General features: G+C 32.9%; 1 protein-coding gene across 1 annotated transcript; it reads left to right on the top strand.

Annotated features, from left to right (window-relative positions):
• Positions 1 to 11,188: 11,188 nt before the first annotated feature.
• Positions 11,189 to 17,793, top strand: LOC149226715 (putative inactive purple acid phosphatase 27). The gene is made up of 13 exons (XM_089375355.1): positions 11,189 to 11,754; positions 11,973 to 12,060; positions 12,431 to 12,706; positions 12,797 to 12,905; positions 13,009 to 13,126; positions 13,251 to 13,383; positions 15,983 to 16,170; positions 16,291 to 16,480; positions 16,581 to 16,648; positions 16,958 to 17,066; positions 17,146 to 17,334; positions 17,423 to 17,503; positions 17,593 to 17,793. The coding sequence occupies exons 1-13, from the start codon at positions 11,381 to 11,383 to the stop codon at positions 17,644 to 17,646; spliced, it is 1,977 nt and encodes a 658-aa protein (XP_089231481.1). The 5' UTR covers positions 11,189 to 11,380; the 3' UTR covers positions 17,647 to 17,793.
• Positions 17,794 to 18,316: the final 523 nt, after the last annotated feature.

Here is an 18,316-nt window from a genome sequence, read left to right as displayed (position 1 = left end):
TCAAGCATGGCACATGCCATTTGTTTAACTTTCGTGTTCATTCCTTTTTCTGCTCCATTTTGTTGAGGAGTTTTAGCTATGGAAAACTGTCTTTTGATGCCATGTTGTTCACAAAAGTTGGAAAAATCATCCACTATAAACTCTCCTCCTCTATTAGATCTAAGACATTTGATTTTTAGTTCTAATTTATTTTCTACCAAAGCCTTAAATACTTTAAACTTATCAAATGCCTTATCTTTACACTTTAGTAAACCAATCCAACACATTGAGGAGACTTCTTTCTCATAGGACCACATAAATGAGTGTGAACAAGTTCAAGGGGTTTACTTGAAGTAACTTCTTTAGCTTTAAACTAGTCTTTGGATTGCTTACCAGATTGACATGATTTGCAAATGTTATTTTCAGGTGGAGAAATGTTGGTTAAGTCACGAAATGTTCCCATCCTAGTTGATTTGTATAATTGAGAAAATATGAGGTACCCCAACCTTCTGTGCCAAAGCTAACTTTCTTTAGATTTGCTAAAAATATCGTGATCTTTATTGCCCTCTAGGACATATACATTACCTAGAGTTCTCGTTCCCTTGATTATGATCTAACCTGTATCCAAATTTCTAATCACACAATTCTTTGATCTGAAAAATAACTTCATGCTTTTGATCACACTTGACTAACACTTAACAAGTTATGTCTTAACCCATCAACAAATAATAGAATCCTAACATTGACCTTTTTCTTTAAAATCGCAAATCCTTTCCTTTTGATAGTAGAAGGTGAGTTATTACCAAAATTCACATTCTTTTCTTTCTTAATTTCATTAAAAGAAACAAGCTTATCTATGTCACTTTTCATATGCTTTGAACATCTGCTATCAATAAACCATAAATTCTCTTGATCTCCTTAATACAATTCTAGACCGTAATTTTTAAAGGCAATAATTTTCTTTTTCCATACCATGGGTGGTATTGTCTTTTGTTCATGTTGATAATATGACTTCTTCCTAATTATGCATTCAGTTTCTTCATGACGAAAGTTGTTGCAAATAGAACATTCAACTTCATTATTAAGAGGTGAGAAAACATCATAAGAATATTTCTTTGTCTTGATTTCATTTTGTTGTTTTCTTGCTTCTCTAGTCATAATTGTTTTATAAGCAACACAATGAACTACTTTATGACCAAAATTGTGACAATTGAAGCATTGACCATTGAAGTTAGGATACCTGGGATTATAATACCTTCTTGAGTAGCTTGCCTTTTGTTCATGGTAAAACTGTTTTGCATGAGAAGGATTTGATCCTTCATTCTTTTATTGAGTTCTATAATTCTGATGAGTGCTTCCTTTTACCAAATTGACGTAGCTTCCTATACATGTTTCAAAAGATTTCATAGGTTTTGATGTTTCACCATTTGGGTTGTATCCAAGACCTATCTTGATTAGAGGAGAGCATTGCACTTTAATGATTTCTTCTAAAGTCTCAGATCCTTTAGCAAATCTAATATTTAGAGCCTTTGTTTTCTCAAGTTCCTTTCTTAGACCCAAAATTTCAAGTTCTAAGTTTTCAAAATGCCTTTCTTTTTCTAGAACTTGTTTCTTCAAAGCTTCTTCAACTAATTTAGCTTCTTCTAGACATATTTTTAGCTCAGTTATTTCTTCAACAAGAGTGTTTTCCTTATACATATTGATTTCATTTTCTTGATTTTTGTTTATAACCTTGAGTCTATCAATTTCTTCTAGAGCATCCATAAAAAAATCATAAAATCCATCTACACATTGTTCTTCAAATGCCATAAGTAACAGATAATCCTGATATGATCCATCAACCTCATTATTGGAATAATATTCACTATCTTCATGAGCATAAAAACTTTTCTTTCTATCAAAATTTATTTTAACATTCCTCTTTTGAACATTCTTCCCTTTATCATGATTTTATTGATAAGGACATTTAGCGACATAGTGACTTACTCTTCCACAAGAAAAACATTTAAAAGGAAGCTTACCTTTGAACCTACCAATTCCTGCTTGGAGTTTCTTCACAAAATTCTCTTCTTTGTCTGAAATGTAATCTGTTTCCTTAGGCTCTTCCTTTTCTTTCCCTTTTTTTGTAGCTTTGAATGTTTCTTCTCTAATATCTAATAGACTCCCTTTTCTCATCTCATAAGATGCTAAGATCCCATGGAGTTGTTCAATAGTGAGATTATTCAAATCCTGCATTATTTAATGACAAAGACTTTGCAATCAAACTTTGAGGTTAGAGACCTCAATATTTTTTCAACAACAGTAGAATCCTTTATTTTGTCACCAATATTTTTCATTGAGTTAATGATCTCATCTACCCTAAGGAAAAATCTTACAATACTTTCATCATCATGCATTCTAAGAGTCTCATATTTAATTCTAAATGTTTGAAGTTTAGCGCTTTTTACCTTAGTGTCACCTTCATAGCTTTGGACAAGCTTGTCCCATATAGCCTTTGCAGTATTCAGCTGCATGAATTTCACAAACTTAGATTCAACCAAGCTTCCCAAGATAACATTGACTACCTTCACATTGATCTCATATTATTTCTTCCCTGCATCATCTGTGGGAATGGAGGTTGGGTATTGATATCCATCTTCAACAATTTCCTATACATCAGCTCAAAGTTCCTGCAAATATGCTTTCATTCTGACTTTCCAAAATACAAAGTTAGTTCCATTAAACAAAGATGGCTTATTAGAAAATATTCCCTCTTGACTGCTCATATTGATGGATCTCCCTTCAAGCGATCAAGCTCCTTCAAAGAGACCTACTTTGATACCAATTGTTGGGAAAAATACTTGGGGGAGGGGGGTGAATCAATATTTAAATTCACTATAAATTTCAGATCTATATATAGAATTTTGTACGCTATTGTTCTTAAAGCAACTTGTGTATATATGGAACTTCATAGAAGGAAAACAATGTATATCCAGTTTACTAATTTTTCATGTGTTCCATCAGATGATTGTATTTAACCATTGCATTAGAAAATAAAAAAAATTCCAATATGTTGTAAAGAATAGAAAAATCACAACATATAAGTAACACACATAGAACACAAGGATTTTAGGTGGAAACTCAATGTGGAAGAAAACCACTGCTGTCATAGTCTCTGTCTTCTTTCTTATTATGTAAAGAAAATATTTATTACATTTTTGTAGTGATGTAGAATCTTACCAGTACACAGGAACCCACCTATAAGAGGTTGCAACCTCCATTTGTTCTCTAGCTCCTACTGGAAGGGATATACAACCCCTAATCTCATTTACTGGCTACTACTGGAAGGGAGCTCCTACCCCCTTACTGAAGGCTGCAACCCTAAACTCCTTATGGACCACTTTTCAGAATGTTTTACACTAGATCCACCTTCTAAATAGTCATCAAACAACCTGTAGGCCACCTTTCATCACATTTTCAAATTGAACCCACACAAACAATAAAACCAAACCAACATGACAAACTGAAACATTGAATCTGAGTCATTGAAGAACTTGTAAATCAACTAAATTTCTAAAGCATTAAACCACTGAATGTAGAACCCAACCAAAACAAATAAACATCATAATATGTATGTGACTGTTCTTAAGAGAGCTTGTGTATATATGCACTTCCGCTGCATAAAACTTGCGTACAGATCTCAAATCATTGACAACTGAAAATACTGTCAAACTGAGTCACTGAATCACAACAGTTACATCAATACTATCTCACTGAAAGCTCAATCATAATGCAACATCATCAATGATCAATATACCAAGCCATAATCTAATTAACCCAATCACTACCAGATACAAATCAAGACATCATTGACAAACATCAACAAATAGAACATAATTCATTAACCGTCATCATCAAGCAACACTATAAACGCTAGTATATATATACAACTTCCATAAAAAAATCAACGTATGTTCATGACCACCATGCTTGACACCTGCTTATATATTTCAATCTATTGAGTAAATTATCGCATAATTTATACGATACTTTACTGAACCACGTCTGCATATGTATGTGAAAAATCAAAAGAAAACAAGTCTACATATCTTGAAATTACTAAATCAAACCTTCGTTGCAATTCACAACATCTGTTAAACCTAGATCTACACACACATCACTATATTTAGATCAAACCATCATCATAGCTATAGATTTAACATCACAAGCATAAATAGATCATGAAATTATTTTCATTAGCCTTCACCACACTTTCATATCTATCAAATCTGAACCATCTCTTTGCTTCCCGGTGCACACCTATTCCAGATCAAATCACACATAGATAAATCATTTAGTTGCACACTTAACACCTTGATATCCATCTCCTTATATGGTTTTAGATGTAGCTAATACCTTAGGTAAATCCCTTGGTAATGTCATTAGTATTCGTTGATAGGATTAAATAATCGTTGTTGCTCCAATTACTATGGGCCAATATCATGGTAAAGACCCATGGTATCTAGATTACCATGGTTCGAATTATGTACACAAATTTTACTAATAAGACATGAGTATGTATGCGACCCTTCTTCACAATATCCACTTAGACTTTCTCAAATTCATTGAAATGCCATATCATCTGCACCAATCTGCATAAGTTCCATAATCATCATGTTATGAAAATGTTGACATGTTTATTAAGTAGGTTTTTATCAAGGACAACACATTAGCCATAATTCCAGCATAGATCTCTGCATTAGCCAACAATGTCACTTTCCCTACAACATCAAGCCCTTCAAGGACGAAGTATTTGTAAAGTTGCTACCCTTGAAGTTTGTGATGTTCTTTTAGGCCAACCATACTTGTGGAAGTATCATGTTGTATATGAGTCTAAACCTTGTAGTGTTATTATTACTTTGGGAAGACAACTATATAAGATACTAGAGGTAAGCCTGCCTACTACCATTTCTTTGATCTCTGCTAAGCAATGGAGTAAGGTCATCTCCTAGAGTAGGAAATTTTTCTTTCTTCTTGATTCAATATGAAAGTAAGGAGAATATTGTGGCCACGTCCATGGCCTCCACATAGAGCTCCTCCACGCAGTAGAGGAAAGTGGATAAGGTCGTGGAATAATATAGAAACATATTCTACTCACACACTGGGATACCTTTGCACTATCAAGTCAAGAATTCAATCAATCTGACCCCTGATGCACCTCCACCCAATGGGACAATCTACACTGATCTCTTATGGAAAATGAGGAAATGAAGTGACAAATACAAGAGTTACTCCAAAAAGGTCACATCTAACCAAGTTCCTCACCTTGAGGAAGCCCAATTGTGCTTAGTTAGAATAAAGATGGGAATTGACGACTCTACATTGATTATCAATTCTTAAAAAAAATCATAGTAAGGAATCGATATGTGATTCCCTATATTGACAACCTTTTTTACTAACTCAAGGGGGAAAGTACTTCAGTAAGATTAGTTTGAATTCCGCTACCACCAAGTTCAAATAAAACTAGATGATGTATGGAAGACCGCTTTTAAGTCCAAGGAGGGTCTTTTTGAATGGTTGGTCATGCCCTCTGGTTTAATGAATTCCCCAACGATTTTAATGAGGCTGATGGATGATATCTTGTAGCCTTTTACCAACAATTTTATGGTTGTATATCTAGATGATATCCTTATCTTCAACAAGAGTTAGGCATAACACTTGTATCGTATTCAACAAGTCCTTAACACTCTATGGTAGCACAAACTATATTCTAACCTTGAAAAATGCTTCTTCGGAATGGACAAAATCAAATACCTAGGCTACATTTTTTATGAGAAAGGTGTGCATGTGGATCTAACCAAGATCCAAGTCTTTCGGGATTGGCCGACCTCGACAAATCTAATAAAGACTCACAGTTTATTTGGCCTTACCAATTTCTATAGAAGATTCATGTTAGGGTTCTCTTATATCGCTTGGCCCTTAAGTCAAGTGACCAAGAGTGGAGAAAAAAAGAATTTTTTTGGTCTGAGTCACAACAGACACTCGATGAACTAAAACTCCATCTTTGTTTTGCACCAGTCCTACAACAACCATTTGAGATTGAGATAAATGCCTCACTATGATATTGGTGCAGTCCTCATTTATTAAGGATGTCTGATAGCATATCACAGTGAAACACTCTATGATATTGTCTACAGGTGGAGATGTAATCTATCATACAGGCTTGTTGATAATGGAAACATTATATTCTAGGGAAGGATATGATATTCCACATTGAACACATGCCTCTACAATTTATGCAGACACAAGGGAGGTTACAAAATGAATGCCATCAGATATGGTCAACATACCTGTAATAATTCCATTTAAACATCAAATATAAGAAGGGTAGCACCAATCATGTCGTAGACTACCTCATTCAACCTCCAGTTGTGGCATTGACCACAATTCTCAACTCTTGTGGGAATAAGATATCTAGGTAGCCATAATTATACAATAATGACTCAGAATTCACTACCACATACCAGATGTTTATGGCAGGAGAGCAAGTTCCAAACTTTCACCTCCAACATGCATTGTTGTACTATTTGGGACACCTTTGTGTTTCTTTGAGTGAGAGTGCCAAGTTGATTTTGGAGGCACGTTATAATCGAGTAGAAAATTTGGTTTCACGAAGACAATGGAAGTACTGCAAAAGTATTTTTATTGGTTGAAACTTCAATATGATGTGGCAAGTATATCAGGGTCTGCACTACCTATGCCATTCCAAACTAACCATTAAGAAACAAGGCTTGTGCACCCCTCTACCTATTCCTAACCGGACTTGGGATTACATCTCAACGGACTATATGTCTAGCATTCCTTCTACCAAGCATGGTAATGACCGTGTGTTTGTGGTCATTGATATATTTTCTACAATGGCCATTTTGACCACTTGCAAGATGAGTATCACAACAGAAGTCACTACCAAGCTCTTCTTCAAGTGGGTGCGATACATTTCGGGATCCCATAAACCATTATATCATATAGGAATAGAAGGTTCCCAAGCACATTTTGGTCAAGCCTTTGGTCATTGTTGGACACCAAGCTCATCAAATCAATTACCTTTCACCCCCATAATGATGGCCAGATAAAGGTCATCAACAGGATGATCGTGCACATTTTGTGCATGTACAACTCCAAGCATCCATGCACATGGGATGAGAGTGTCCTCTATGTTCATCACAGCTACAACCGAGCTCTCCATAGCTCAACTAACCACATCCCCTTTTAGTTGGGCCTAATATTTCAATCATTGAGTCCCATTGATGTCGCATTGCCCCTTGCAACTACATAGGCATAATCTGTAGATGTTCAATCTGAAGGCAACAAAGCTACCAATTTTATTGAATGAATGTAGCACTTCTAGTAGTAGGTCTATGATATCTTGCAAAAATCTCATAATAAGTGCGAACAATGCCATGATCAACATCGAGTGCCACACAAGTTTCAAGTGGGAGACAAGGATTGGTTGCATTCGTAAAAGGAACACCTTACAGCGGCCCGTCAAAAGATTCAACCACTCAGCTATGGACCTTACACCATCATCAAGGCTATGGGTGACAACGTTTTTGAGCTAAGTATCCCTCCCTCCCTTCCTTGGCATGCACCCAGTGTACAATGTGGATCACCTTTGACCATAATTTCCACCATTGTTGGACACATCAAAAATCACAAAGAAAATGACACTGATAGAGCCCAACCAAATCACATTGAATATGATACAATTGATCAAATCGTGGACACATAGATTAAGAGTAATAGCCAACAGAGGATTTAGTTGTATCAGGTTGTCAAAGCAGACCAACTCTTAAAAAAGGCTAGTGGCTCACCATGGGCCAAGTTTAGCAGAAGTTTCCCCATCTAATGGAGGCACTCAATGCAATGGAGACCTTTACTCCTTAAGGGGGGAGGACTAATCCTGGTGGATATTGGTGGCCACCCATCTATTCCATTGGCTCACATCAGAATTTTCTACTTTGGTAGTTTTTCGATATTTTTTTTTGGTCTTGAACTTCCAGAGTTCTTTTGAGGCTCTAAAGAGTGTTTTTTGGGAATGAAGTCAGAAAATATACTCCTCGGATAGACCTGTCCAATAGATTATCATGTGTGCCAAATGTAGATTGTATGCTAAAGTTAAGACCCCAGGAAGTTGACGTTCCAAGCTACCCATCAGGGCCTACAAGCCTTTTGGCACTTCATTTCCTAGGGTTAGTTTTTTGGATGTTTAGGGTTTCTCCTTGCTTCTTTATGATAAAAAGGTCTCTGAACCTCATTGTAACACAATTGGGAAAGTGTGTGTAGTCGTTACATCTATTCTCAAGGATAAGCTACCACCATTCAAGTTAGTTTGTTTTCATTTTGCATTTATACAGTTTCAACATTTTCCATTTATTAATAGAAGTCAAGTTTCACTATATCAATTTGTATATCATTTCATTGCCTTCATAAATTCGAATCATGTACATCCATATTACAAAGATTTTCTACAAGCAAGAGATATTTGGGAACCAAAACCACTACTTCAGCAGAGAGTTTTTACTTCTGTAAATATTTGTTATTCTTGATTCCTAGGCTTTCCTACTGGATCAACCCTTATAATATCTGTGTTCCACTACTTCAGACCATTTGTACCATGAGGCTGAGAAATAGGATGAAGATGGGGAACTCAAGAAAGTAGTTAAAAGCATTTTTTAGATACATATTAAGTTTTGGGACAACTTTCTATTAAAAGTTGAATAAAAAAATGAAATTTAATTTGGATAAAAAAGGGTCTAAAAATCTTGCCATAAACATAAACAAATCAATCAATCAAAACCCTTTTATATCCTTCAATTTAATTTTTTATTACTAATAAAAATAATTATACTTAAGAACTTTATATTAAAAAGTAATTATACATATATATATATATATATATATTAATTACTCATATAACAAACATATAAATAAATCAAAGCTCATGCCAATATTCTTCGATGCTTTTATAAACCAGTAAGATGTTCTTCAAAATTTTATTAACCGTGGAAATTAACATGTATTCCAAGTTCATCACCACATCCTTCAATTCGTTCAATTTTTTATCACTCCTAGTTTAGATAACCCAAATAATTAAAATTAATAATATTAATACAGCTCAACTCAATTCGAATCTTCACTGAAACATCCAATATAAATAATAATAATAAAATCTGATAACAAAAGACTAGTTCCCCTTTCCAACGTGAATAGAAGTAACAATAAATCATCATTATTATTATATTCAACCCAACGTGAATAAAAATAATAATAACTCATTATTATTATTATTATATTCAACCCTATTATTATTATTATATGGTTGAACAATAAATCATTATTATTATTATATTCAACCCAACATGAATAAAAATAAAATAAATCATTATTATTATTATATTCAACCATATAATCTCATATTGCTTTGACTTTACCATTAATGCAGGTAATACCGAGTTAGAGTGAAGGAAAGGTCATGTAGAATACCTTTCGTGTAAGGAAGGGGCCTAAGGGTTATACTCACGTGTCATGTAGAATATTCTGCTTAATATCCTTTGCGTATTCTCGGAACAGGAGAGAGAGTCATGGAAATACAATATTGATGGGAGTTAATAATTTATTGTTAGTATTTTATTTGATTGAAGATTTTATACAATTTGATTGCCCTTCCTAAATTGTTTGACTTTCTTTATATTATTATATTTTTTTGAGGGTATAGGGTATGGTATTATTTAGGGTAGTTTTTTGTTTTATTATTAATTTATTTTTATCAAATTTTTCTTCAGTTTATTTATGGTTTTATGGTTTATATTGGGAATTTAATTTTTTTGTTATTTTTTATTATTATTTAAATTTATTTATCTATAAAGTGATTGGTTGAAGTCTTTTTAATAACTTCCATTTTTATTAATTACTATCTTTTTAGTTTTATTTATTTTTTATTTTGATTTTTTCTCTTTTTTTATTATTTCCATTTTCATAACTTATAATTTTTTCTCATATTTCAGTTTTAAGATGGTTTATTATTATATTAAAAATATATTTTAATAAATTTAATTATAAATTTTTTTATAAATTAATGAAAAACTAAAACACATAAATATATATAAAAATATAAACATATATATTAAAGTGTATATATGCTAATTTAAACAATATTAGTTTATCGTATTTTTTAATTTTTGGTGATGAGATTCAATAATACAATATTTTATTAATTGTTTTATTTTTGTGATAAATTCTTTTATGTATTATTGTTTTTTAGTTTACTTAAGCTATCTACTATGTAGCCCTTGTTAAAATTAAGCTATCTACTATGTAGCCCTTGTTAAAATTTGCAATCGAGATAATGAAGCCCATAGCTTCTAATAGTTAAATCACCATACTTAAATAGTGTTGTCTAACTATTTTATGTTTTAGAGTTTGTGGTTGGAAATCAGCCAAACAATTTTTGGTCAGATTATGGTTTTGTGCAATTTAAAATGCCATTGTGGTTAGAAATCAGTGGAACATTTTTTAGTCAGATCCTGATTTTGTGCTATTTAAAATGTATTTATAAATGTATAATTGAATCCACTGCCTTGAAAAATCTTTTAAGTACACAGATTGTGAAAATTTTGCAACTCAAACTTATGATTCTAAATAATCTTACCATACCATTTAAAAAAGGACAAGTCTAACCTGGTGGAGGAATTGCAGCTTATGATTCTAAATAATCTTACCATACCATTTAAAAAGGACAAGTCTGCGGAGGCGGAGGTCGAGGAATTGCCGGACTGTGACCACTTTTGGTCTGAATTTGGGCAAAAAAATTCAACAAATTTTACAAAATTAATGTTTAATTCATGTTTTTGAAAATAGCAATAGATTCAGTGCCATCAAAAATCTCTGAATCATCCAAAATTTTAAAATTTAATAACTTTAACTTAGATTTAAGAAAATCCGAAATCTATCAAAATATTACCAAAATTTTCATATAAGAGAAAAACAAACTAAATAACTGCTCCTGCCACTTAGACAGACAGTCAACCTATCTATAGGTACAAACTGATTCACGCACTGAGTTAACTTTAGTGAACATAAACTTCCGACGAAAACAGAGCACAAGCTTGTCTGTACGATAAGTTATCTTAAGTGGGCACACACTTCCCACGTTAGCCGAACACAAGCTACCCATAAATTTCGATAACTACATGACATTGAGAATTTTTCAAATATGGTTAGATTTAGTTTTCTCCAGAACTCAAATTTCCATTTGAGTATACAAGGTGCCAAGGCTGCTTAAATATATCATGTAGCGCACGTATTCCCCTCAGGAATCTTTGCTTTTCTACCGTCGGGTAGATTCAGAAGGACGGTTCCGGCCATGAGGACTTTCAGAATGCAGACATTCATCAATCCAATTGATCCTATTTTCTTCTTCACTGCGATTTTTGTTGTGACAGGTCTCGTGTGTTTTGATTCCCGCTGCAATGGCTCGTTTGCAGATAATTATCCTTCGGCTGCGTGTTTCGAACCCGAGACCTCAGCTCCTAGCTATATTAACCTGTGTGGGGAAGGATACCGATGTATTAATAGAAAGGACCTCCGAAATTGTTCGGATCAGAACCCAGACCTGCAGATGAATCTCAGCACGCAAGGACCCCTTCCGGATGAAGAATTCATCACTGTGACTGTCAATGGACTGTCGAATCCCACCGATGATATCTGGGTTGCCCTAGTTTCGCCTTCAAGCCCAAAGTATGATGAATTAAGAATTCTTTTTCCCTCTCTCGTTAATTCAAAATGTTTTCATTAGCTTTTCTAACGATTTCTGAAGCCAGAGTTACTGCCATGGTCAATTTTTCAGAAAATAATTGTGCAATCATAATTATGCATAGGCCTGCATCAGAATATAGGGCCTATATGAAAAAAATAGGGTTGGATCAAAATCAGTAACTAACCATAGTCTGCAACAGTATTTCGAATTGTCCACTGAACCTGTTGTTGTACTTGGAAACCGGAGATATTAAGCAGCATTCTCTGCTCTGCCATTACACTGTGAAGGTATCTTATATTATTCACTCTGGTTTATCCAATTTCAAAATATTTTCAAATTGGGCAATGAGATCAAGATGGTTCAAAATATTTTCAAAATTGGCCATGGGAATCAAGGTGGTTTCATTTTTCATTTCATAAATTTAATATTAGAAATTTATGTTATTCACTTTTATCTTTCAAATTTCAAAATACTCTCAAAATTAACAATCCCCAATCCAAATAGAGATGATTTCATCTTCTTTCCATTTCATAAAATTCCAAGAAACTTTTTAAATAAAATTCTGTAAAAAATTCTAATCTATTATTTAATATCTCTATTGAATATAATATAGTAATTGTGACGTCTGTCTTATGTGACTCGAATTACTTGCTACAGTCTCAGTTCCTGAAAAGCGATCCTTCCTATAGGGCCTGCATCGAGAACAGTAGCAGCGATAAATTACAGAAAGCCGGGAAGGAATTCGAACCCAAGACTTGCAACGCTTCCATAACATTTCATGTCATAAACATACGCACAGATATCGAGTTTGTATTGTTGTCTGATGGTTATGAAAACCCCTGCGTCCTTCGGAGATCAGAGATTCTCAAATTTTCTAACCCAAACATGCCACTCTATGCCCATCTGTCCAGTGTGGATTCTACTGGGTCATCTGTAAGTATAAGAATAGATTCTAGGATTAAGGGCATTTATATTTTTTATTGATGAATTGCATAGAATTATGATTATTTTTCGACAAATTAGATGAAGGTAACTTGGATCAGCGGGAGCAATACCACACAATTTGTGAAATATGGTTTTCTAAAATCGGCCATGTCCACTGTGACCACGTTCACTCGAGCTGATATGTGCAGTATGTTCTGCTAATCTTTGAATTTCTGGCAAATTCTGTAAATTATGGATACATTATAAAACAGGTGTGAAAAATTCTAACATAAATTCAATTTGTTTGCTAGGTAATGACCTGCTTCCAAGCCCAGCAATGGATTTTGGATGGCACGATCCAGGGTATATTCATACAGCCCTAATGAAGGGGCTGCGGCCTTCTGGGAAATATAGTTACAAATATGGAAGGTAAAAGCACCCAGAGTACTTGCAGGCTAGTGTTAAGTATATGTCCAAAGATTTTCCTTGATTCAGTGTTGGGGAAAAGTTTATTAATTGGTGGCTAGCGTTGATATCTATGTGATTTTTGCAGTGACAATGTGGGTTGGAGTTCTTCTGTGAGTTTCTCCACCCCTCCTGCAGCAGGCGCCAGGGAGGTTCGGTTTCTTGCATTCGGGGACATGGGCAAAGCTCCCCGCGATCCATCGGATGAGCATTACATTCAGGTATAGCGTTAACTTCTTTATATATTTAGATAAATTAATCTAGTTGCTTTTAGCTATATTTTTTTTGAAGTTTTTTTGCTTTAATTTTTTAAAAATTTCGCAGAAATTTATTGAAATCACAAGTTTGATGGGTAACAACTGCACAATATAAATGTTTAGAGATTTTTCAGAGGGCTGAATCTATATGAACAACCAAAAAAACCAGTTTAAATAGCACAAATCAAAATTTCACTTCAAATTTTTTTACTAAATTTCAATCTAAAAATCGCCAAAAACTTCGCTAAACTAACATGATTTCACCTTAATCTCCACATAAATTTATGAAATCCAGAATTTATTAACCACTAAGCCGATCAATCATAAATCTAATTGATTTATTAAACATGAAGAATCAAAATCTCGAATTTCTTAATCACAGAGCAGATCAAACAAATCTGTGGGCGTAAACTTACCGATTGTTAATATATCAGAATGAGATAAATCAGCTCTTTTTTTCTATCCTAACAGTAATCTCAGTTTGAGCTGTGTTTTGGGTAAAACCCATTTACAAAAATGCCATTTTTAAGTACTCGGTGTTTTGTTTTTTTCTGTTTTTTTGGTCATTGACACTATTGTTTTATCGTTTTAAGGGTATAACCCTTTATATAAAATCGCTGTCTTGTCATCATTAGATTCCTCATTATCAAGTTGTCTGTAGATTTTGAAATATCTAAGAAAATTAAATAAAAGAATATTAATAAAATCTATATTTCAAAATACATCATATCTAAGAAATTAAATAAAAAAATACTAATAAAATCTATATTTCAAAATATGCCATATACATATACATACAGTTGGATATTCCTTTTTAATTAACTAAATATTTAGAAATAGTGATCAGAATTATTTAAAAATAACCATAACATGGCTTAATATTGGTGATTGTGTAGTTAGGTATTCCTTTTTAATTAACTAAATTACTTAGAAATATTGATCAGAATTATTTAAAAATAACTCTAACCTGTGTTAATAATGGTGGTGGCATTTTCCAAAAAGTTGACTGCAATGAGTGGTCAGTTTCACCTATAAGTTTTTATTAGCCCTTTTCAATTAACTAAATTATTTAGAAATAGTGATAAAAAATAACTGTCACATGGTGGTTGCATTTTCCAAAAAGTTAACTTTAATGAGTTGTCAGTTTCACCTAAGAATGCGTTTTTATCAGCCAATTGACCTAGCTAGTTGACTTTGGATCTCTTCCATTCTTAAAAAATAAAATAAAAGACATCTTTGTGTATTATATAATATATCAATATTGAAAACCCATAAGACTATTAAAGTATGAAACAAAAAAGTATTGAATTGTTTTTTGTGGAAGGGCATTGAGATTTGGATTCCTTTATTTTAATTTTTTGGAAATTTGCATTCAATAAGATAATTTAGATAGAATATTTCTAGAGTATATGCAATATATTTTCATTAAATTGGTTGGTAATTTGAGCAATTTAATTTTTATTTGTATTTAATTTCTAGGTTTTGTTTAATAAACATGTTACTGTCAAGGTTGGTTTTTGCAATATTATATTTTCACAACTTTAATAAGTTGTAAACTCACATTGTAATTCTTATCTGTCTAATTGTAGTAGTTACTTTTAGTTAACTTAAAATCATAGAGTATATTTTTGTATAATTTTTATATAATAAATAGTTTATTTGATACATTTAAAAAATTAAATTTAAATATTAAAATAAATTTTTCAAACTATGAAAATATCATTGTTTAACCTTTTCTCAATTTTTTTGAAAATAGACATTACTTAAATTTAAATATAAATAATATTTATCTTTTTTTATATACAATTATAACTATTTATATTAAAACAGTAATCATTATAATATATTACTAAAAATAAAAATAATATTTTTTTTTAATTTTAATAATAAAATACAAATTTAAAATTTAAAAAAATTTAAACTTCACATTACATTTAATAACATATCAATTCATGCAATTTTATATCACATGACCAAATTGCATTGCAGAAGGTTAATATCTATTTATATTATATTTCTTTATATTACCCTCTTTGCTATTTCCTACTCTGTTTAATGTTAAATTTAATTACCTTTTACTTTCAAGAATTGATGTTTTACAACTTCCTCCCTCACCGAAATAATAACCAAGTCCTATCCTCTGCAGATATTTTTCTCTCTTTCCAAAATAAAATACTTTCCTAACTTGGCATGTTAAAGGGAAATTATGTGATAAATGGAATGTATGGTCTTCCATCAAACATTACTTGCTCCATTTATCATTTTTGGTAAAAGCTAACCAGCCTGTCATAGGGCATTAAATGTCAGCTTAACTGCAGACTGGATAACCCTATAACACACCCTTGTAGTGACTAGATAAATAAGAAATAATAGCGGTGTGTTATAAGATTATTGAGTCTGCAGCTAAGCGGACATTTAATGCCCTATGACAAGCTCGTTAACTCTTGCCATCATTTTTCCTCTAGTTTCTGGTAACACACTTACTTTTCTATCTACAATTAAACCATTGAATATAAATTAAGAAAGCTGAAAGAGAAAAATAGCTGAGAATAATTATTGGCAGCCAGGGTCCCTGGGAGTAATAGACGCCATGACAGAAGAAGTGTCATCGGGTAAGTTGGATTCTGTGTTCCACATCGGAGATATTAGCTACGCCACAGGATTTCTCGTTGAGTGGGATTTCTTCCTCCAACTCATCACCCCAATCGCTTCCCGCCTATCCTACATGACTGCCATTGGTAACCACGAAAGGTAAAAATTATGACACATTTCTACAAATTCCTCTCTCTCCATTAAATCTTCAACATTGATCATATCTTCTAAGCCCGGTTGATCCAAAAACTCAAATGGGCAATGACTGAAATATTGCAGAGATTATCCGAACAGCGGATCAAAGTACGACGAAAGTAGAGATTCTGGTGGAGAATGCGGTGTTCCTTATGAGAAATATTTTCCAATGCCAACAATTGCAGAAGACAAGCCATGGTATTCAATCAATCAAGGACCCGTGCACTTCACTGTAATGTCCACCGAGCATAATTGGACCCAAGATAGTGAGCAGGTAATGCAAATCTTTCATATAATTTCATTTAAGCTTTTAACTCGATTTGAATATGAGAAGCTCCAAAATTTCCTCTGAATATGAGTTCTTCCTTCCGCAGTATGAATGGATCAAACAGGACTTGGCTTCTGTGGATCGTAAACAAACCCCTTGGCTTATTTTCGCAGGGTAAGATTTGCATAATGAATCTGTTTGGGTTACTAAGGGTGCAATCTCTTTTACATTAAAATGTTAAATATTGGGCTTAACCTCTGGTTGATATTAACTTTGATGATTGTAGCGGAGACTAAAGTCTATAGGTTTTAGTCTAAGTTTCGCCACATTAGAAGATCCCTTATTTTTTTACATGAACTAACCACCTCTAATAAACCCTAACTCTGAAATGTAAGGGAGACTACAAATAAGAAAATGAACTTATTTAATAAATTGAATTAACTCATTCTAACCATAATGAAATTTTACATTGAATTTCAACAGCCATCGGCCTATGTATTCTTCTGTAGACGATGGCATTATAGGAATCATTACACCGAGCGTAGATGCCGAGTTTGCTCCAGCCATTGAACAACTTCTCTTGGATTATCAGGTAAAAGCAAACATATTTCCTTAAACCTAATGACATGCTTTTGAGAAAAAATAAATGTGTTGGCTTTGATTTCTTGCAGGTCGACTTGGTGTTATGGGGCCATGTTCACAACTATGAGCGTACCTGCGCTTTGTTTCAGAAAACCTGTAAATCGCTTCCTACAAAAGGCGTGGATGGTGTAGATACTTACAACAGTGCAAATTATAGCGCACCAGTCCACGCAGTAATAGGGATGGCAGGATTTTCTCTTGATAATTTTATAGACAATGTGAGTAATCGATAATCAAACCCAACAATAGAAATGCAAATAACAATACAATATTCTAAACATCTGCTTAATATATATGTTAATGCAGCCTGATAGCTGGAGTTTGGTTCGTTTTTCTGAATATGGATATGCTCGGGTTCATGCCACGACCCAGCTACTATTGTTTGAGGTAAATAATGATATGTGCTCCCCCAAGCCTTTGAATTATTATTTTTTGAAGATTTATCGGTTACCCTAAGTCTCCTCTGCTATTTGCAGTTCGTGAATTCTGATACACGAGCGGTGAAAGACAGCTTCCGGATTACTAGATAATCATCCATACAGAAAACAATTCGTTAAATTGTGGTCTTGGAAGGTTGTCAAAGGTTTCACTAATCTCAATTGCAGATGCTCACCCATGGAGAGAATTCGTTGAATTGTGCTGTGGGGAGGTTGTTAAAACAGCCAGGTTAATTCCTTGTTAAGATTCTTTAATTCTTAAATTTTTATGTTGTTAATTAAGTATAAATTATTCGTTTGATTTTAATATATGAGATTTTAATCATGGGAGTCAATATGACAGATGCAGGCAGCTATTCAGCATGAACATTTCCATTTGGTAAAAAATACATCTATGTAATAAAAAACAAATTATGTAAATAATTTTTTTTTAATAATTATAAAATTATAAATTAAATTAAACTATAAACTTAATACAGTTTATAATTCTATGGTATTGTATGGTTTATGGTACATCTATGTTCACTCAGGGCTTGATAGAGATTCACCCCTCTATAAGATATAAGATGGGCCAATGCCATAGGTTATCAATACCACAAACTCAATATGACACATGTTGATATGATATTTTCTTTTATTAATTAATTTGAAATAAATTCATTAGAAAAAACATAATTAATTTGGACATAAATATTAACCTTTGATAAATCTCGACCATTTATCTAACAATTCCTATTTATTAAATTAAGATTGGAAGACCTAT

The sequence above is a fragment of the Pinus tabuliformis genome, chromosome J (assembly GCF_031772625.1).
Source record: "Pinus tabuliformis cultivar Carrire ecotype Pingquan chromosome J, CPIR1, whole genome shotgun sequence".
Lineage (NCBI taxonomy): Eukaryota > Viridiplantae > Streptophyta > Pinopsida > Pinales > Pinaceae > Pinus > Pinus tabuliformis.
The sequence above is the reverse complement of the archived record's forward strand: the minus strand, read 5'-3'. Positions and strand labels throughout refer to the sequence as shown.

Bases quoted from the DNA above. Each gene is read 5' to 3' on its own strand.
- LOC149226715 (XM_089375355.1), top strand. From the start codon at position 11,381: ATGAGGACTTTCAGAATGCAGACATTCATCAATCCAATTGATCCTATT. The intron at 11,755-11,972 runs GTATGATGAATT...AGTCTGCAACAG, and splicing joins GTTTCGCCTTCAAGCCCAAA to TATTTCGAATTGTCCACTGA. The intron at 17,504-17,592 runs GTAAATAATGAT...TGCTATTTGCAG, and splicing joins CCCAGCTACTATTGTTTGAG to TTCGTGAATTCTGATACACG.